Here is a 19,848-nt window from a genome sequence, read left to right on the forward strand (position 1 = left end):
ACAAAGGCTAAGAAGGGGTGGCTAATGCTAGTGATCACGACTCCCCGAGGGTTTACTTTCTACCAGAAACTCCAGGATTAGCCAAACGCAGAAGCCCCGCTTTCAGTTCTAGCATAACCTTAGCGCACTTATTCTCCACACTAGGAATACTACAAGCAGCCCAATTTACGGTTCAGAGAACATTAACTTTACAACAGTCGAGTTAACAGATTTACCTACGGAAACTGAGGGAAGGGCGGACCGCGCAAGCGGACAACTTTACGGCCCCGCCGCGCATGCGCTCCTCCGCCGGGAAAGTAGCCACTACGGCTGCGCGAACCGGAGGCCCCGCCCTCCCTCGTCACGTGTTGTGAGAGCGGCGTGGCGGCGGCCGTGGCGGTAGCGACGGCAGGCCATAGGGCGGTCAGAGGGTTTCCGGTTCCGGTGTAACGTTCGGGCTCCGTCTCAGGGGCTGAAGTTTGTGAGGTGAGTAGTGGCCCCGGGCCCAGAGAGGGTATCCTCGGTTCCTAGTAACTGGGGCTTAGGGTTCAGTCCAAGGGGAGGACAGGGGCGGGGAGGTTCTGCGGAAGGAAAGCTGAGAAAAGAACAAGGTTCTGTGGGAGAGCGGGTTGGAATGAGACTGTTGAGAGGAAAAGGGCGGGGGCGGGAAAGGGACGAGCTGAGGAGACTCGCTCTGAGATGAGGAGTTGGGGTAGAAAAAGGTTGGGAAGGGGGCTAGTCAGAGAGAGGGAAAGAGAAGAATGGGGGTTTCAGGGAGGAGATTGGAATTGTAGCAAAGAAGAGCACAGAGTAAGGAAATCCTTCAGAAGATTAAATTCTGCTACCTGCTCATTCAGAGATCATTCTGCCTTCCTTTCCTTTCACACCATAACCACACAACACCCCACCCCCGCCCCACGCAGTTATTGTTGAACATTTGATTAGTGACAAAGCTAGCTACTGTTTGGAACTTTTGTTTTGCCCATTGGCTGTTTAGTTTGCACGTTATCTTATGGAGGAATGGGTTGAAGTTTACATTTGTTAGTATGGTGCTTGGGCACACATTTCATCTGTAGAGTAGTACCCCGTTTCTTGCTCTGGATTTTCAAATTGTTTACACTTTGTAGCCTATGATTCAGTTCTGGTGGAATATAAGCCCTGTTAAGGCAAGGATTCTTGTCTGTCTTGTTCACTGTTGTGTGTATCCTCAGCACCTGACACTTATTAGTTATTCAGTAAATATTTATTGAATGAATTAAGTGCCATATAGGAATGGCAGTTGTCCTCATTTTGTAAGATGAGTGAACTCAGGCCCAGAGGAGTTACTTGTCAGAAGGCTGGTAAATGGTAGAGTTCGGCGTGAGCCGTTTCTTTACTCTCTGGTGTCTGAATATGTTTCTTTTGAGCAATGCACAGTTAGCAGGTTGAGATTGATAGGCTATACTGCTATCTCATGGTGGGTAAATAGAGCCACTGTAGATTTACTCATATAACATGTCGCAGAGGCACAAAATCTCTCACTCCTAGTTTCATGACTTTAATCTACTAGCTTCATATGGTTATACCAAAGTTAAATACACTGTTTCGCAACAGGTCTTACCAAGGGCAAACCTGCCAAGAATGTAGACAATCAGATTGTAACTTTTAGGAGAAAAGTGGTCTTAAAACATCTTAAAAGGTTGACTCCCAGATCGGACGCTCATGTGTCCTCGGCACTGCTGGGAGGAGGTTAGGTTGAAATTGAGGTCAGTCTAGTTTATTGACGTTTAGGCAATGTGGAGAAAATCGGGGAAATAAAATTTTCTTTATGCTCATAAAGAGTTTTGAGATTTAAGTAGGAGATAAAAATGTAAACGAATAAAATTTAAAAATTGTACTAATTTGCATTAAGTAACAAAGATTGTTGTAGAGAGTCTTTTATGGTGATGTTTTCTCTATTAAGTTAAAAGGCAGAAGAATAAAGGTGAAAAGAGAGTACATCCAAAATGAGGGTAATTGTTTCTGAACTGAGGGATTACTTATGACAGAGACCCTGTAGACCATGAGAGAAAAGTATCTGGGTACAGAATTCCCACTGGGATGAATTTGAGTACAGAGAAGTGTGACAGAACAGTCTTAAGGATTATGAGCTTTAATATAGGATGACTGACCTCGATAAGCCCTCTCTTATTTGTGTCCTTTAAAAGAAGGCCTGGGTTAAGGAATGCCTCCCCAGAAGTAGGAAGAATAGAAAGGCTGGCCTCTGAGTAGACTTTTTCAGTCTTGTTTTCATGTTATATGCTTGACAGTCCTTGTTGAATGTGACAGAATCAGAAAAGAAGCTAGAACTCATTTCTCAGACTAGGTTATTCCCAAGGTTTGTTCGTTTATTCCACAGATTTCATTGATCCACTGATACTTACTGAGTTAGGGTTAAAAATCAAACAATGTAATTCTTTCCGTTTTGAAGTATGAGTTGTAGGGAAAGTATTTGGCTTGAAATTAAGTAGAGGAACTTGTCTGGAATTGAGAATAGGGATGGGGAAAGCATTCCTGATATGCTAACCATTGCCTAGAGTCGTTTTAGTCTTTTCCTATCCTTTAACTTAACTCTTTACCGGTTTCTTTTTAGGTACAATATTGAATCCTATTTTGAGCTATCCTCCTTTTCCTGAAGAATGGCACTGTCTAAGAGGGAGCTTGATGAGCTGAAACCATGGATAGAGAAGACAGTGAAGAGGGTGCTGGGTTTCTCAGAGCCCACAGTGGTCACAGCAGCACTGAACTGTGTGGGGAAGGGCATGGACAAGAAGAAGGCAGCTGGTATGTACCTTTCTGTATCTTTTGGCTTAACATATAGGATGACCCCAAGCACTGCTTTGAACTTCCCCAAAATTCTCTCTGTTGGGAGCATCTAAAACAAGATCAGGCCACAGTTTATTTTCTTTTGCATTATAATGGAAATAGCCTAAATGATTAATTTTGCTTTTTCTCATTTTTTTAATTTTTTTGTGCTATTTGTGACATATTTTGCATCTCAGACTGATTTCCTTTGACCACTGCACTGTTACCTAAATTATATTTACTTAGGAAATATGCTAAAATCAGATGGGTATATTGAGATTCATATTGACATCTAAACATACAGAAGCTCTCTAAAATACATGAAAAAAGTTGAGGGAGGTAGATTTTGTTAATGGTAGTCTCTTCCAAGTTGCTGTTTGGGAAAAGTTAGAGTGGTTATTCATCCTTAACTTTGATACTCAACCTAAACAGGTTGCTCTGGCTGTGCTACTTCCTACTCCAAAAAATTATAACTGTATTTTTCTCTCATTGGGCAGAGTCATTCAGTGTAAGAGAATGTATGAGAATCCTACAAAGGACTTAAGAAAGCATTTCCCTCACTCTGAGGGATAAAATTCCAGTGTTGGTATCTGTTGTATGCCTAGTTTTGAACTAAGTAATTTTACCTCTTCAACCCTACCACCTCTTTTTTTCCTGTCAGACCATCTGAAACCTTTTCTTGATGATTCTACTCTTCGATTTGTGGACAAACTGTTTGAGGCTGTGGAGGAAGGCCGAAGCTCTAGGCATTCCAAGTCCAGCAGTGACAGGAGCAGAAAACGAGAGCTAAAGGTAGGTTACAGTTTATCTGATGAGCTTGGAGTGTTTTGAATGTTTACAAAGTTGCTGAGCTTACCTGGCTCACGTTTTCATATCCACTATTAATATACCTAATATTTAAGAGAGGTACTTAGATATTGAAGTAGAGGGGGTAAACTGGTGTTATCATCATCTTATGGTGATGAACTACCTAAGTTCATGAGTTGAGACGTTCCAAGGAAACAGTTGATGGCTTTGTGCTTTTTCATATACTGTTAGGAGTTTTGGTTCTCATGTTTCCTTAAGTCTCCTTTTTTTTTTTTTGAAATAAATTGATTGCTCTAAGATTTTACGCTTAATTTACTTGAGGCCTAATAGATTGTTTCAGAATGTGACCTCCCTGCTACTTGAGCTGTAGACCTCATTGTTGCTCCTTTACAGGTTTCTCTGCAATGGACTTGTAGGTGGGACACCTAACAACTGATTTTTACTGTATATCTTGAGAACCTACTGTTTGCCATATAGCATATTGCCAGTCATCTGGTCCCATGAGTGGCATACTTAAAGGAACCATCATTACTCCCTTACCTCCTTCACTTTTTATCCTATAGTTGCTGATTGGTCATGGCCTCTTTCAATATTAGCAGTGTCAAGTAGCTGATCTATCTCTTTTCTCTGTCTCTGACTTAAAATCTTTTCTATGACTCCCATCAAGCCTTCCAAAGTGCTTTTGATACCTTGGCTATCCTTTTGCTTTTCCTGAGGCACAAGAGTGAATAAGCAGTGTCTGCTTGGTCCCTGGCCAGGCTGTAGAACCAAGAGAAAAAGAGATTTGTGTGCTCTTTGTGTTTAGGGTTTTATAGGATTATCAGAGGAATGAAAGATAGTCCTTGCCTTAAAGGAATTTGCAATTTAAGGGCTGGGGGATGGGAGGGCACAACAAAATACAGTCAGAAATTATAAAATCTGAGTAGCAGTTTCATGTAAATTTTAGGGTTGACTAGAGTTTCGGATTTACGTTGAATTTTGTTACATTTAAGGGGGAATACTTGACCCATAGTATACACAGATCTGTAGAGTGAAGATTATCTTTTGATAGGGCATGCTGCTGTGTAAGTGCTGAGGGCCTGCTATGAATAAAGTGACTACATTGGGTGGGATTAATAAAATGGTTTCTTGAAGGAGGTATCTAGATAGCTTTGGGATTCGGGTCCCATTTTGGTCCATTTAGTCCCCACCCCACACAATATATTATGGGAGAGTCCTTTTTCTTGAACTGTAGGAGTTCCAGGAAGCGCTCGCCCCTGGCCGAGGATATGTCCTTGCAAAACACGAGCCCTCCTAGTGAAGAGGGGATGTCACCCAAAGCCTACCACCGGTGTGTACATTTGCTTTTTCCCATTGTCCCTTCCAGTTGGCCACTCTTGGTCCTGTTAAGTTCACCTTGCAAATTAGTCAACATATTTGAATTCCCATTGTTTGATGAGACCAAAGTGTTATTGGGGAATACTGAGAGGAGAGAAAACCCCTGTCCTGGAAGAGCTTAGACACTAGTTGGGAGAAAGTACCTACTAACATTGAAAGACTTAACACTTGGCAAGCAGAATATCAGCAATGTAATTTTACCTAGTATGAACCAAGCTCTTAAGTGCTAAAACGATGTGAAACAACAGTTTAATCAGAGTGGGATGAGACTATTAATGAGAAAAACTTCCTGGAGGAGGTGAGTTTTAGGCAGGATTTGGACTGGGGGAAAAGTTGAGGGAGATCATTACAGATGTGGGCAGTGAGATTTGCAAAGACCTTGGGATGGGAACATTTATACGAACATGGGGATGAAATTTGTTTGACTGGAGTAGGAGAATAATGAAGTTGAGGTGGGTGAGATGGTCCATTTGGTGGAGGGTCCAGAAGACTCTGGGAAAAGCCACAAAATGCTGACAGGGACTAGGATTATTCTTCCCTTCTCCCATGGGCAGGGATACAAATCTTCTTTCATCTTGGGTTCCCTTAGGAAGTGTTTGGTGATGACTCTGAGATCTCCAAGGAATCATCAGGAATAAAGAAGCGACGGATACCCCGTTTTGAGGAGGTGGAAGAGGAGCCAGAAGTAATCCCTGGGCCTCCCTCAGAGAGTCCTGGCATGCTGACTAAACTCCAGGTTAGTAATTAGGAAGTGGAAGCGGTAGTTTTAAGAGTTGAAGAAGCAAAAGATAGATGGGTCCAGATTTATTGTGGCCTTAATTTGAACTAATTATTAGCATTGGGGAAATTTTATTTCCTGCTTTATGTTTCATCATTTCTTGATTTAACCAGGAGTATTCCAGTTGAAGGCTATTAAAACAGCATTTACTGAGCACTTATTATATGGCAGGGAAGGTGTGCCACATACATCATTTGCCCAAATATCTACCTCACTGTGTCATTAAGAAAATTATTGAGGGACTTCCCTGGTGGCACAGTAGTTGAGAATCCACCTGCCAATGCAGGGGACACAGGTTCGATCCCTGGTCAGGAAAGATCCCACATGCCACAGAGCAACTAAGCCCACAGGTCACAACTGCTGAGCCCTTGTGCTACAACTACTGAAGCCCATGAACCTAGAGCCCATGCTCCACAACAAGAGAAGCCACCGCAGTGAGAAGCCAGTGCACTGCAACGAAAAGTAGCCCCCACAACAAAGACCCAACGCAGTCAAAAAAAAAAAGAAGAAAAGAAAAGAAAAAATTATTGAAATGATTAGAACTCAGCATGATGGCAGAGAAGAATTTTTAAATACTATAATGTAGAAAAGATATATCCACTTAAACAATTTCAAGTTGACTTTGTATATTTTTTTTAGGAGTTATCTGTGTACTTAAAATGGACACTTAAAAAAAATTTTGATACTACATAAGTAGTAAATATTTCTTGTACCACTTAAAACTTGTTACAGGAGAAATAGAATATATACATATATGATTAGGTGGGTGGATGGATTTGCATATCATATGATATTTCTGAAAGGAAAGAAACTGATGGTGATGTTTTTTAAAGAAAATAGGGGTGAAGAATTCACAGTATACCCTTTTGTACTTTTTTGCATTTTAAACTATGTAAATATACCACCTATTCAAAAAAATATTAAAAATAAATTTTTAAAAATATCTTGAAGCACCTTAACAGCAGGACTCTTTTGGAAAATTCAATAAGAGTTATTTGATCATGTCCTCAAAGCTTATTACTCAGCTTCTTTAGGACAGAGGAAGGGATTTACAGAGACTAGGACTGAAGTCTTTACATTGTTGGCTCTGGTTACCCAAACTAGGAACTCAGGGACCAATAGTGTAGTGTGGTTTTTTTTTTTTTTTTTTTTTTTTTTAAGTGTAATGATGTTTAAGGGTTCTGTTAAGTTTGCATGTGTTATTTAGATGTTCACAGTCGTCCTGTAAGGTAGGTACCGTTTTTACCTCTTTTAGACACTTAGAGGTTTTGAAATTAAATACCATGTTCAAGGTCACACAGGCATTAAATGGTAGAGTTAAAATTCAAACTCAGTTTTCCCTAACTCCAGAGTCTTAATCATCAAGCTGTGTTACTGTCAATACTTAGCATGCCAATCCTGCCTTGGGAAGATAGGTTGAAAAATTCCAGTGCTCAGCTGTGTAGGCTTACCTTTATTAAATTTTCTAGCCTGTGATATAGGCAGAATATGATGGGGTCATTCAAAAATTGTTTATACTCTAGACCTGAAAGCCCTTTGAGTTTAGGAACCTGTATGGAAGAAATACAAAAGAGATGTTAACAGTTTTTCAACTTTTTGCCCCACTGAGAGCAGATCAAACAGATGATGGAGGCAGCAACACGGCAAATCGAGGAAAGGAAGAAACAACTGAGCTTCATTAGCCCCCCTACGCCTCAGGTATTATAATCAGATTTCTCTGAAAATAAGAATCTTTAGCACAGAATTTCTTGCCACCTACTCAAATGAGAGTCCAGAAGATGACTGCATGTTCTACCCCCAATTTACCAGTCTACCACTCGTTTGTGTGTGTGTGTGTGTGTGAGAGAGAGAGAGAGAGAGAGGGAGAGAGAGATCTGTCTGCCTGTCTAATTTTTCTGATTCTGATTTCATCTCACAGCCAAAGACTCCTTCTTCCTCCCAACCAGAGCGACTTCCAATTGGCAACACTATTCAGCCCTCCCAGGCTGCCACTTTCATGAATGATGCCATTGAGAAGGCAAGGAAAGCAGCTGAACTACAAGCCCGCATCCAAGCCCAGCTGGCACTGAAGCCAGGGCTCATCGGCAATGCCAACATGGTGGGCCTGGCCAATCTCCATGCTATGGGCATTGCTCCCCCGTGAGTATCTGTTTCATGGAACTGGTTATTTGTGAAGCTTGAGAAGCAATAAATACCTTTGAATGCTATTGATCCTCTTCTTGCAAGGAACTTAAATCATTTCTTAGACAGTTTCATATTTCTTACATATGCTCAATAAATATCAAATGAATTTATTCTCTTGGTTTCCTTGTTTCAGAGTGTAATTATCTTCTTTTTACAATTGGTGGAACTGAAGTTAAGATTATTCCTCTAATACTGGAGCTAGGAATAGAACCAGGTCTCCTGGTTCCTAACTCAGAACTATAAATCTGTTAAACCACATTGCGTGAGACCAGATCTGAGAGTTCTCTACAACTGGGTAAAGGTGATGGACTTTATTTTTAGCACCTCAATTAGTTTGCCATCCCCTGTCTGACTTAAGAATTCAGGAGTAAAGAAAGATAGGATTCTAACTTCTTACCATTGTAATTTGTGAGTTCATTTCATCTGATTGTACTCTGCATTCAACTGTCCAGTTTGATGTTTTCATTCGAGATGTTATTAGTCACTGATGGGTTTATATTCCTTCGAATATTGTAACCTAGTTGTCTTTGTTGGGTTTTGATTTGTTTTAATTTTCTGCTTGGTTTTTTGCTTGCCTTATTGTTCCATCTGGGATTTATTCCTTTGTGGGCTGTTTTTCAGGAAGGTGGAGTTAAAAGATCAAACTAAACCTACACCACTGATTCTTGATGAACAAGGTCGAACTGTAGATGCAACAGGCAAGGAAATTGAGCTGACACACCGTATGCCTACTTTGAAGGCCAATATTCGGGCTGTGAAGAGGGAACAATTCAAGCAACAGCTGAAAGAAAAGCCATCAGAAGACATGGAGTCCAATACCTTTTTTGATCCCCGTGTCTCAATTGCCCCTTCCCAGCGCCAGAGACGCACTTTTAAATTCCATGACAAGGGCAAATTTGAGAAGATTGCCCAGCGATTACGGACAAAGGTATCTGGCTTAGCATATAATCTAGAACTTTGCAGAAGTTAGGAAGGTGACAAAGGAAATTGAATATAGTCCTGAAATACTATAGTCAACTCAGTTCTGTTTTTGGCAATTAGATAAACAAGTAATAAAGCAATGAGTAATTTTTAAATACTGGATTTATTCCTTCATTACTTAATTTTTAGCTCTTTTGTCTTCTCAATTACTTACATTTTACTTAGGTGGAAATAAAATTGAATTTGAAAATCCTCCACATACAACAGTCAGTGGAGGGAAACCATTCAGAACCCTCAGGGCAATTGAGGAAAGCTAGCCTGGTGTTAAAATTTACTGCAGACAGTCCACACACCTGGATAGTTTAATTGACTCTATTTGATGACTTTTACCTTCTTGTTTTCATCCCCTCAGAATGAGGTTTTCCATAAAATTCCATTTCTGCAAATTTGCTGCATGCAAACACTATGGGGTAAAGGGGTAGTGATGAGGATGAAATGTATGTAAATGAACCAAGTAAAGGATAAAAGTAAAGCAGAATAGCTCTTTTTGCTAAGCTTTCAGAAAATATGAATTTGCTGCATTAGATGTAAATTGTTCAACAAGGGCGTATTTTAAAGTTTGGGATTCTACTTCCCTGTTTTCCTTGACTCCAGTTTATCTTCTTGTCTTTTCTGGTCTTTAGGCTCAGCTGGAGAAGCTGCAGGCAGAGATCTCACAGGCAGCTCGAAAAACAGGCATTCATACTTCAACTAGGCTGGCCCTCATTGCTCCTAAGAAGGAATTGAAGGAAGGAGATATCCCTGAAATTGAGTGGTGGGACTCTTATATCATCCCCAATGGCTTTGACCTGTGAGTTTGTTGGTTAATACCTTTTAATAAGGCTAGAGTTTTAGTGGGAAAGATGGTACTTGTGTGTTAAGTAAAAATTTTAAATCTAAGGGAAATAGATAACCATATACAAGCTCATATATTTGTAAAGAATATGTTGTATGGGTTGTTTTTAGTTTTTTGTGTTAATGTAGGAGGATTGGGCACAAATAATAATAATATAAATAATCTATACAAATAATCTAAATTTTCTGCTTGCTTTGTTATACATTGTTATTTGTTTTTGGCATATTGTTTTCTTAATTACCATCTTTTGCTACATATAGTTGATGAGAGAGAATGATAAATAAAGCATATGGGAAACATTTGGAGAGCTTTAATCATATCTGCTCCATTACTCTGATAAATGGCTTTAGGAGACTGTGTCTTAGCCTTTCCTTATGCTTCCTTTTCCAGCTGCTGTCCCAGGGAATTATTGTTACTAATGAGAGAATATGGTATCTATCAGGGGTGTTAGGGTGAAAAAAAAAGGTTGAGAATGACTATTGTAGAGTGCATCCAACCTTATTGGGACCGTTTTCTCATCTTGAAAATTATATGTAATATGTTATATATTATAGACAGGCAAATACTTTAAAAAGTTCTAGAATGCATTATGGAGAGTGGATTTTTTCATTGTATTTCTGAGATTCCCTCTTGGAATCATCTCTACCCACATATCCTGTTTTCCCTTCTTCCTCCAATTTTAGTACAGAGGAAAATCCCAAGAGAGAAGATTATTTTGGAATCACAAATCTTGTTGAACATCCAGCCCAGCTCAACCCTCCAGGTAATGTAGAGATTACTCAATCAAAGCTCTAGAGAAGTATTAGCCAATAGAAATTTATGATAGTGGACATGTTGTCTATCTGGGCTGTTTGTATTATAGCTGCTGTCCATACATGACTATTGAGAACTTGCAAACTGAGTTGCACTAATATAGCTGAGGGACTGAATTTTTAATTTTATTCAATTTAAATTTAAATTTAAATAGTACATGTAGCTAGAGACTACAGCATTGGACAGTGCAGCTGTAGAGCATTGAGGTCTAATCTGGAGATGGCCTCACCGATGTATTTTACAAATTGGGCTTTTGCCATGGCCTCCCATCTTCAGTCTAGTACGCCACCACTAAACCCCTGGACTTCTTCAGTCTCCTTTATCTTCAGCCTTTCTCTTTATCATTTTTGTAGCGAAAGTCTGTTGGCTTAGTCAAAAGAGATGGGTTTTAGTTGTGGCTGTGAACTAGCTGAATCCCTTGGGTAAATCACTTATAATACAGAATTTTCTCATATGTAGGGATAATATTAACTGATATTCCTTCTTCAGGTGCTCACAAAAGAGTTTAACACTTTCATCAGATTTGAGATGAACAGAGGAGGTTAATTTTTACTCAATTAGTAAATTTGCTTGCAAGTTCAGAAAAATAGATTGAGACCTTGAGATAATAAAAGGATAATAATCATTCAGTTGTACTTAAGCAGAATCTACTTAGCTGTCATCATTGTGAATCATCAGAAGAATGTGGGGGTTTTGTTTGTTTTAACAAATTGAGTAAATGTGCTTTGGGAGCCCAGAGGATTTTCCCCAATCCCTATAACTCTTAACTTATAAATTTCATCATCTTGGCCAGTGGTTTTCAAATTGTATTCCATAGACACATTGAGATTCAATAGGTAGGATCCAAGTGGGATTCTGGACACCCCCCATTTACCCCAAATCCTGACACAGAGCAGCTGGAGCAGCTCTAATTTTGTTTTCTATATTTGCCACATTTCAGTTTATAAAAGCATTCAGCTGCTTAAAGAAAAACAAGTTATAACACTACTCATGAAAGATAAGAATGCTTTTTAAAGACATAATCATGATTCCATTTTCATGACCTAAAAATAACAAAGCTAAAGTTGCTTTCTAAAAAAAAAAATTTTTATTGGTATATAGTTAATTTAGTGTTGTGTTAGTTTCCAGGTGTACAGCAAAGTGAATCAGTTATACATATACATATATCCACTCTTTTTTATTTTATTATTTTTTCCCCTCTTAATGTATCTTGCTGTTTTTACTATTTAATTAAATTCTTATTTAACAGTTACTATTTACTTCCTTCTATTTATTCACTCTTTTTTAGATTGTTTTCCCATATAGGCCATTACAGTGTATTGAGTTCCCTTTGCTATACAGTAGGTCCTTACTAGTAATGTGTTTATGTCAACCCCAGTCTTCCAATTTATCCATCCCCCCTTACCCCCCGGTAACCATCAGTTTATTTTCTACATCTGTAACGCTATTTCTGTTTTGTAGATAAGTTCATTTGTACCCTTTTTTTAGATTCCACATATAAGCAATATCTTATGATATTTGTCTTTCTCTGTCTTACTTCACCCAGTATGACAATCTCTAGGTCCATCCATGTTGCTGTAAAATGCCTTTTAATGTGATTGATAGTCACATATATTCTTCTAATATGCTTATTGCTTTGGTACATTCATTTCTCTGCCTGACAGTCGACAATGACACACCAGTTACTCTGGGAGTATATCTGACCAAGAAGGAACAGAAGAAACTTCGAAGGCAAACAAGGAGGGAAGCACAGAAGGAACTACAAGAGAAAGTCAGGCTGGGCCTGATGCCTCCTCCAGAACCCAAAGGTACATATGTTAGAGGCAGGGAAGAAAGGGTGGCAAGTTTATCTCTGTTATCCTAGAGGAACTTTAGCATCTCTTTATATTTGGGTGCTTTTTGTTTCTCAGGATCATTCACTGGTTTTTCCTTTCCTACATTTTCTACTGTCTTTCCTTATTAAGACAGGTCAATATAGTCATTGTAGAGGTCATTTAAGGCTTTTTTTTTTTTTAAGTAATATTGACCATATAACATTCCTATCTTTCTGGAAGAATAATAGTCTTGAAATTAATGAAGATAGTAGTTGGAGTATTTGCATAGAGTTGTTACATACATAATTCTTAAATGTTTGAAAAATGAAAATGCAGTTTAAAAAACCTCACTCCTGTAGTTTCCAATATCAGTTAGTTTTTTTGTGTTTTTGTCTGCATTTGGTCTTCATTGCTGCATGTGGGCTTCCTCTAGTTGCATCAACTGGAGGCTACTGTTCACTGCAGTGTGAGGGCTTCTCCTTGAGGTGGCTTCTCTTGTTGTGGAGCATGGGCTCTAGGTGTGAGGGCTTCAGTAGTTGCAGCGCATGGGCTCAGTAGTTGTGGCTCGCAGGCTTAGTTGCTCTACGGCATGTGGGATCTTCCTGGACCAGGAATCAAACCCGTGTCCCCTGTATTGGCAGGCGGATTCTTAACCACTGTGCCACCAGGGGAGTCCCAGTTAGTAATATTTTGAGTGAGCACTGTTACGTATAGGATCTTTCACTAAATGCTATAATGAGAGTGAAAAATGCCAAAGAAATTAAGTTCCTCATCTTTCGTAAATTTTCAAATATGTGACCTCCCGCAATGCTGAGTTAATTGGATGGGCTTTCAAGGTAGGAGTATTAGAGGAAGTGAGTTTTGAGCAGAGATTTGAAATAGGTGAACAATATGAATTGGTAGAGAAGAGATTGATAAGTTATCCCAGCTGGAGTAGTGATTTACGAGATTGATTTCTGCTATCTCTTCACTGCAGTGAGAATTTCAAATTTGATGCGAGTATTAGGAACAGAAGCTGTTCAAGACCCCACGAAGGTAGAAGCCCATGTCAGAGCTCAGATGGCAAAAAGGCAGAAGTAAGTGCCATGGGATTGGGTGGAAACCCCGGGCAAGTACCTTTCCCAAACTCTTCTGGGGGATCCATATTTGGAGGGAGGGGAGAGTTCTCCGTTGCTCTCTCTTTCCCTCAGCCCTGCCTCTGATCTTCAATGCCTTTCTCACTTGTGGATGTCCTTCCTGTCACGACAGAGCGCATGAAGAGGCCAACGCTGCCCGAAAACTTACAGCAGAACAGAGAAAGGTCAAGAAAATTAAAAAGCTTAAAGAAGACATTTCACAGGGGGTACACATATCTGTTTATAGGTAGGTGTCCACACTGAGCCAGCCTTTCCCTTAGAAATACAAAAAATATTTTCCAAGTGCTTGAGGCAGAATCACTGGTGTAAAGGCATACCTAATGTCAGCTCTACTCTCTTTTAATGACCCTAGTGTAAATCAGGAGCTAGTAGATCTTTTACGCTGTGATGGTTAAAAACTTACTCTTCTGTCTCTAAGGTCTTAGTGAACTAATACTAGTTTTGAAGAATGAATGAATGAATATGCTTACTCAGGCCAAGATGTGAACTAAGGATCATTCATCCTTTATGAAGCATAAACTATTATTTTTCTAGGAAGCATTAAAAGTTTTTTTCTAAGTTAACTATATCCTTATCCTAATGTATTGTAGTAATCCTTTTATTCCCACTCCAAAATGGACTTTATAGTTGTAAATATTTTCTACCTTTTGTGTTGATTTAATGTTTTCATTTTATTCTTTTATGTCAAGTACATGTGTATGTTCTGTTTAGATGTGCTCATGTTTAGTAACTAGTTCTTTATTGTAAAAAAATGGTACATTATTATAAAAGTAGTGGATGCTTACTAAGATAAAAAACATTCTAACAATGCAGAAGGATACTTAACTGAAAAAGTGCTCTTCCTATTCTCTGATCCCTTAGGACCACTCACTATGGGTAACTGCCACTAAGTTTTTCGAGTATTCTTCTAGAAATTTTTTATGCATAGTATTATGACTACATTATAAGCATCTATAAGGCAAAGAATTTGTTGATCTTTATACTGTCAAGAACAACTAGCATATAAATAGTTTTGGATGCTGGTAAATTATCTCTCCTTCATTCTTAGAGTAAATTTTGATTAGCTGCTATTTGTTGTAAGGTGTACAGTGCTAGACTTTAAAGAAGTTTAAGACAGTAGAAATACTTCTAGATTCATCAGTTCTACCTTTTAAGCATTAGTATATTTGCTTACTCCAAATGCCTTTGTTTTTAGAGAGAAAACAGTTTTGGATCCATCTTTATTTGCCATTCCATTCAGGCAGCTACTGATGCTAAAATGAAAGCCATAACTAAACTTTCCCTTCTCCAGAGTTCGAAATTTGAGCAACCCAGCCAAGAAGTTCAAGATTGAGGCCAATGCTGGGCAGCTGTACCTGACAGGGGTGGTGGTACTGCACAAGGATGTCAACGTGGTAGTAGTGGAAGGGGGTGAGTCTGAAAAAATTGAGGCAACCCTAGGACTTGAGGTGATTAGCATGGTGGGGAGAAAGGAGAAAAAGATGGTATTTTAGAGCCATACATGGGTTTAATATCTTGGGCCTCTGTTTTTTGTGTTTATTGGAGTAGAAGGACCTAGATGTGGTTCCTGGGATTGCTTCAACTACCACATTAATGTCTGAGCATTGAATGTGCTCAGAGGTTCTTTCTACCCCATCGTCTTCCACAGCTCTGGCAAAATTCTCCTTCTCTGTTTCTAGGCCCCAAGGCCCAGAAGAAATTTAAGCGTCTTATGCTGCATCGGATAAAGTGGGATGAACAGACATCTAACACAAAGGGAGATGGTGAATGGGGGTTAGAGGGGATTAAGTGGGAGGTGGGAGGATACTCTGTCCATTCATCTATTCTCTCTCTCTGACCCTTGCAAATACCAGATAATGTTCAAGAATTTTAGAAAGACCCATTTGGACTTTAAGCATGGACTTTAACATTCATATAGTATTTATTATACGATCATATGCATGAATATTAGTTATTCTTCTGCCTGTCCTTTAAGGCCTTTCTTCCAGCTGGTTTCCCTGTTAGCCCAGAATCTGGATAGTGGCTACATGAGTGTATTTAGTTTGTGAAACTTCAGCAAGCTGCACACTCATATGTGCACTGTTTATATTATGTAATTTTTTGATAAAAAGTTTTTTAAAGTATTGAAGGCAAAAAAAATTTTTTTTCAGATGAGAGAAAGCTCTCTGCTTCATTCAGGGAAATAAACTTTTTATTCTTTTCCCCAAGTTTAACTTGTATATATATTTGACATCCTCCTGGCCATCATTCTTCCATCAATATTCATTCTTCCCTTCTTTGAAGACCTAGGTTAGCATTTAACATGTGCAGAAAACCTTACTTTTCTTAACTTTGGCCCTGGTATACTTTTTGTTCTTATTGTATTTTTGTACTTAGAGTACACTTTTTACTATAATTGATCTATATTTTGTTTTGTTTTGCAAGTGTTCCTAAGATATTTTCATTCAGTATATCTGCCCTCCTTCATTAGACTAAAAACTCCTTGAGAATGACCTCTATCATTTTGGCATCTGAAGTGCTTAGGACAAGTTTTTATTGTCCTTTTATTTATCTCCTTATTCCCAGTACCTATCACAGCTCTTGACACGTAACTGGTGCTCAGTACATGTTTGTCAAACTAATTAATGTCCCAGCCTGTTTGGAGATTTCAGTCTCACTGGGGGGAAATAAAGAGTAACAGGAGACATATGATTCCAATACATGAAAAAGGTGATGATATTTAAAATAATTTGGGTGGGCTTGAATACTGTTTAGAATCTAAATCTTGGTGTCTAGTCTAAGTCTAAAGCAAGATTTAGCTATATTGTCTTTTCCAGATGATGAGGAATCTGATGAGGAAGCTGTGAAGAAAACCAACAAATGTGTACTAGTTTGGGAGGTAGGTGATCCTTTGTTAAACACTGAAGCAGAACTTTAGCTAATTCCTGATTGTTTATACTATTCAGACGGAGCAATGGAATGGTAAAACTAAATAATGACTAATCCCTTAAGTAATCTGTATTTCTTTTTGGAATTCATTGTTAAGTATTTGGTAGCAAATCCTTCCTGATTATATTTTAGTTAAACTGATGGGTATATAGTTTATGCCATCTGGGGGAAAGTATGGAAAACTAAGTGGTAAGAATACAGATTCTCCATTTATTTATTTCATAGTCCTGGATATGAGAGTTGGAAAGAGCAAAATGAATTGTAGGATTTTTTCTTTCGATATAGTGAAAGAAGTACTAGACTTAAGAATATAGGGTTGTGAGTCTGGGCAGTATTACTAGCTGTGCAACTGGTCAACTTAATATCAGATACTGTTGCTTTGTCTGTAAAATGTGGATATTATTTTCCGTCCCATTGTCAATTTATTTTTTGAGAACCTAATTAGATTATTATGTAATGATGCTTTGTAAAATGTGACTAAATCACTCTTTTAAGTGGAATTTTTTTGTGGTTATACAATTCTTTCCCCCCTGAAATTTTCTTAGTGAATCACTGTTAGTTCTGAAGAATGAATGAATGAGTGAATGCATATGCTTATTCAGACCAAGTTGTGAACTAAGGATCATTCACCCTTTGTGAAGTGTAAAATATCCTGTTTCTCCAGGAAGCATTAAAAGTTTCTTTCCTCAGTAACTATATTCTTATCCAGATGTACTGCAGTAATCCTTCTATTCCCATTCCAAAATATATTTTGTGCATTGTAAATATTTTCTACCTTTGTGTTAATTTAATGTTTCCATTTTATTCTTTTAGGTTGCATACATGTGTATCTTCTATTTTTTAAATGTGCTCATATTTAGTAACTTTTTTTTTTAAACTTTTTTAAATTTATGGCTGCATTGGGTCTTTGTTGCTGCACACTGGCTTTCTCTAGTTGTGGCGAGTGGAGGCTATGCTTCATTGTGGTGCACAGGCTCCTCATTGTGGTGGCTTCTCTTGTTGTGGAGCACGGACTCTAGGCGTGTGGGCTTCAGTAGTTGCGGCACACAGGCTCAATAGTTGTGGCACACGGGCTTAGCTGTTCCGCGGCATGTGGGATCCTCCCAGAGCAGGGCTTGAACTTGTGTCTCCTTCATTGGCAGGTGGATTCCTAACCACTGTGCCACCTAGGAAGTCCTAGTAACTGGTTCTTTATTATAAAAGCAGTACTTTGGGACTTCCTGGTGTTCCAGTGGTTGAGAGTCCACACTTCTACTGCAGGGGCCCCAGGTTCGATCCCTGGTTGGGGAACTAAGATCCTGCATGCCTTGCACCACGGCCAGAAGAAAAAAGAAGTAGTACTTTACTACGGAAGTAGTGAATGCTCATTAAAATAAATTCTAACAACACAGAAGAGCACTTACTGAAATAGTCCCTTCCGATTCCCTGATTCTTTAAGAACACTCTATAAGTAATTGCTACTAACTGTTTTTCATGTATCCTTCTGTCTTATCCCAGATACCTCCAATTTATGCATGCTAAGTAGGTAATAATAACCATAATAACTGTTTCTCTCTCGTAAGTCCCCACCTGCATATTTAATATCCCAGCCACTTCATCTCTTTAAAATTCTGTTCCATTTATCTCTTGAGAGTCCTTAGGAATTATTTCTCAGGTTCAGAAATAAACCAAGTTCTGCTTTAGCCTCCTTTTTGGAATCTGATCCCTGAAAGCCTCTTGAGGTAGCACTTTGTGACTGCCATTGCAGCTGGTGCCTTTGGTGAGAATGCAGTTCCACCAAGTACTGTATCTTTCTATTGTAGTTGTCTGCAGGTAGCCCCCCCGGCTCCCATTCCCCTCTCCTCCTCACCCTGTCACCCCTGTATTGTTCTTTGTCACTGGGCCCAAAAGCCTCCTGCTTATATACAGGGTCTCACTAAGTCCTGTGAAAGAGTCCTTTTAGCCTCTAACTCCTTTCTGCTTAAAGGCCCAAATCTAGTCCTGGAGACCTGGTGGGATTCAAGTTCATCCCATCTCACCCTCCCTAGTCCTTCCTGATTTGCTTTTCCATCCCAGTACCAGAGCACAGAACTCCTCATCCTCCAGTCAGTCCTTCCTGATTTGCTTTTCCATCCCAGTACCAGAGCACAGAACTCCTCATCCTCCATTCAGTCAAAAGAACAACATTCAGGGCTTTCTAGGAGGCGAAGTAGTTAAGAATCAGCCTGCCAATGCAGGGGACACAGGTTCAATCCCTGCTCCAGGAAGATCCCACATGCCACAGAGCAACTAAGCCCATGCGCCACAACTGTTGAGCCTGTGCTCTGGAGCCCATGAGCCACAAGTGTTGAGCCCATGTGCCACAACTACTGAAGCCCATGTGCCTAGAGCCTGTGCTCCGCAACTAGAGAAGCCACAGCAGTGAGGAGCCCGGGCACCACAACAAAGAGTAGCCCCCACTTACCACAACTAGAGAAAGCCTGTGTGCAGCAACGAAGACCCAACACAGCCAACAAATAAATTTATAAAAACAACAATAACATTGTCAAAAAAAACCCCTATATAACGTCATGAAAACTCAGCAAATATCCAAGGGGAGGGGAGGTTAAAACTGGTTTTTGTTTTTTGTGTTATTTTAATATTTATTTATTTATTTAGGCTGTGCTGAGTCTTAGTTGCGGCATGCGGAATCTTTTAGTTGTGGCATGCAGACACTTAGTTGTGACATGTATGCGGGATTTAGTTCCAGGGATCGAACCTGGGCCCCTGCATTGGGAGCTCAGAGTCTCCACTGGACCACCAGGGAAGTCCCTAGAATTGTTTTTATCATAAGATCATGTTCAACTAGGCACATTGCTACACAGATGTTATTAGTTTTTATATAGGAATATTATATCTGATTTAAGTTAGAAATTGCAGTGTTTTTATTAGAAAAATTTTGTCTCTTCCCCAGGGTACAGCCAAAGACCGGAGCTTTGGGGAAATGAAGTTCAAACAGTGCCCTACAGAAAACATGGCTCGGGAGCATTTCAAAAAGCATGGGGCTGAGCACTACTGGGACCTTGCACTGAGTGAATCTGTGTTGGAGTCCACCGACTGAGACTACTGCAAGCTCTTGCCTCTCCCCTCTTGCCTTTGTCTCTTCAGTCTTCTCCCTTATTCTGCTTCCAAACCCAGCCCTCCTTGTGTGTGTGATCTCTGAACTGTGCCAGGCTGACATTGGGATGAAGGGAGAACACCTTGCTCCCTTCCCCAGACAGCCTGGTGCTGCCCTTTATTCCCCTTATGTGAATATGATTAAAGAGTTATTTTTAAAGTTGGTATGATATTTTTCACACACTCAAAGGTATTGGAGTTTGGGTCTTCAGGTGATCTTTTCTCCAGACTTCTAGCAATTACTGTGAAAAAAAAATT

General features: G+C 39.4%; 1 protein-coding gene across 2 annotated transcripts; it reads left to right on the forward strand.

The window, feature by feature from the left end:
* Nucleotides 1–345: 345 nt before the first annotated feature.
* Nucleotides 346–19,750, forward strand: PRPF3 (pre-mRNA processing factor 3). Of its 2 annotated transcripts, XM_057722122.1 has the most exons (16): nt 346–465; nt 2,591–2,781; nt 3,464–3,594; nt 5,576–5,722; nt 7,379–7,462; nt 7,683–7,903; nt 8,570–8,876; nt 9,553–9,719; nt 10,448–10,527; nt 12,242–12,385; nt 13,368–13,467; nt 13,640–13,753; nt 14,819–14,937; nt 15,207–15,290; nt 16,344–16,405; nt 19,388–19,750. In XM_057722122.1, exons 2-16 carry the CDS (start codon nt 2,637–2,639, stop codon nt 19,532–19,534), a joined length of 2,052 nt encoding a protein of 683 aa, XP_057578105.1. In that variant the 5' UTR covers nt 346–465; nt 2,591–2,636; the 3' UTR covers nt 19,535–19,750. The 2 variants fall into 2 exon arrangements, with proteins under 2 accessions (XP_057578105.1, XP_057578115.1); XM_057722132.1 differs by lacking the exons at nt 346–465; nt 2,591–2,781 and adding an exon at nt 4,844–4,939 and having other exon boundaries at nt 3,463–3,594.
* The last annotated feature ends 98 nt before the right edge of the window (nt 19,751–19,848 follow it).

This window comes from Hippopotamus amphibius, chromosome 1 (assembly GCF_030028045.1).
Source record: "Hippopotamus amphibius kiboko isolate mHipAmp2 chromosome 1, mHipAmp2.hap2, whole genome shotgun sequence".
Taxonomy (NCBI): Eukaryota; Metazoa; Chordata; class Mammalia; order Artiodactyla; family Hippopotamidae; genus Hippopotamus; species Hippopotamus amphibius.

Coding starts and splice junctions, on each gene's coding strand:
- PRPF3 (XM_057722122.1), top strand. CDS start 2,637: ATGGCACTGTCTAAGAGGGAGCTTGATGAGCTGAAACCATGGATAGAG. Junction 2,782..3,463: donor GGACAAGAAGAAGGCAGCTG/GTATGTACCTTT, acceptor TTTTCCTGTCAG/ACCATCTGAAACCTTTTCTT. Junction 10,528..12,241: donor AGCCCAGCTCAACCCTCCAG/GTAATGTAGAGA, acceptor TCTGCCTGACAG/TCGACAATGACACACCAGTT.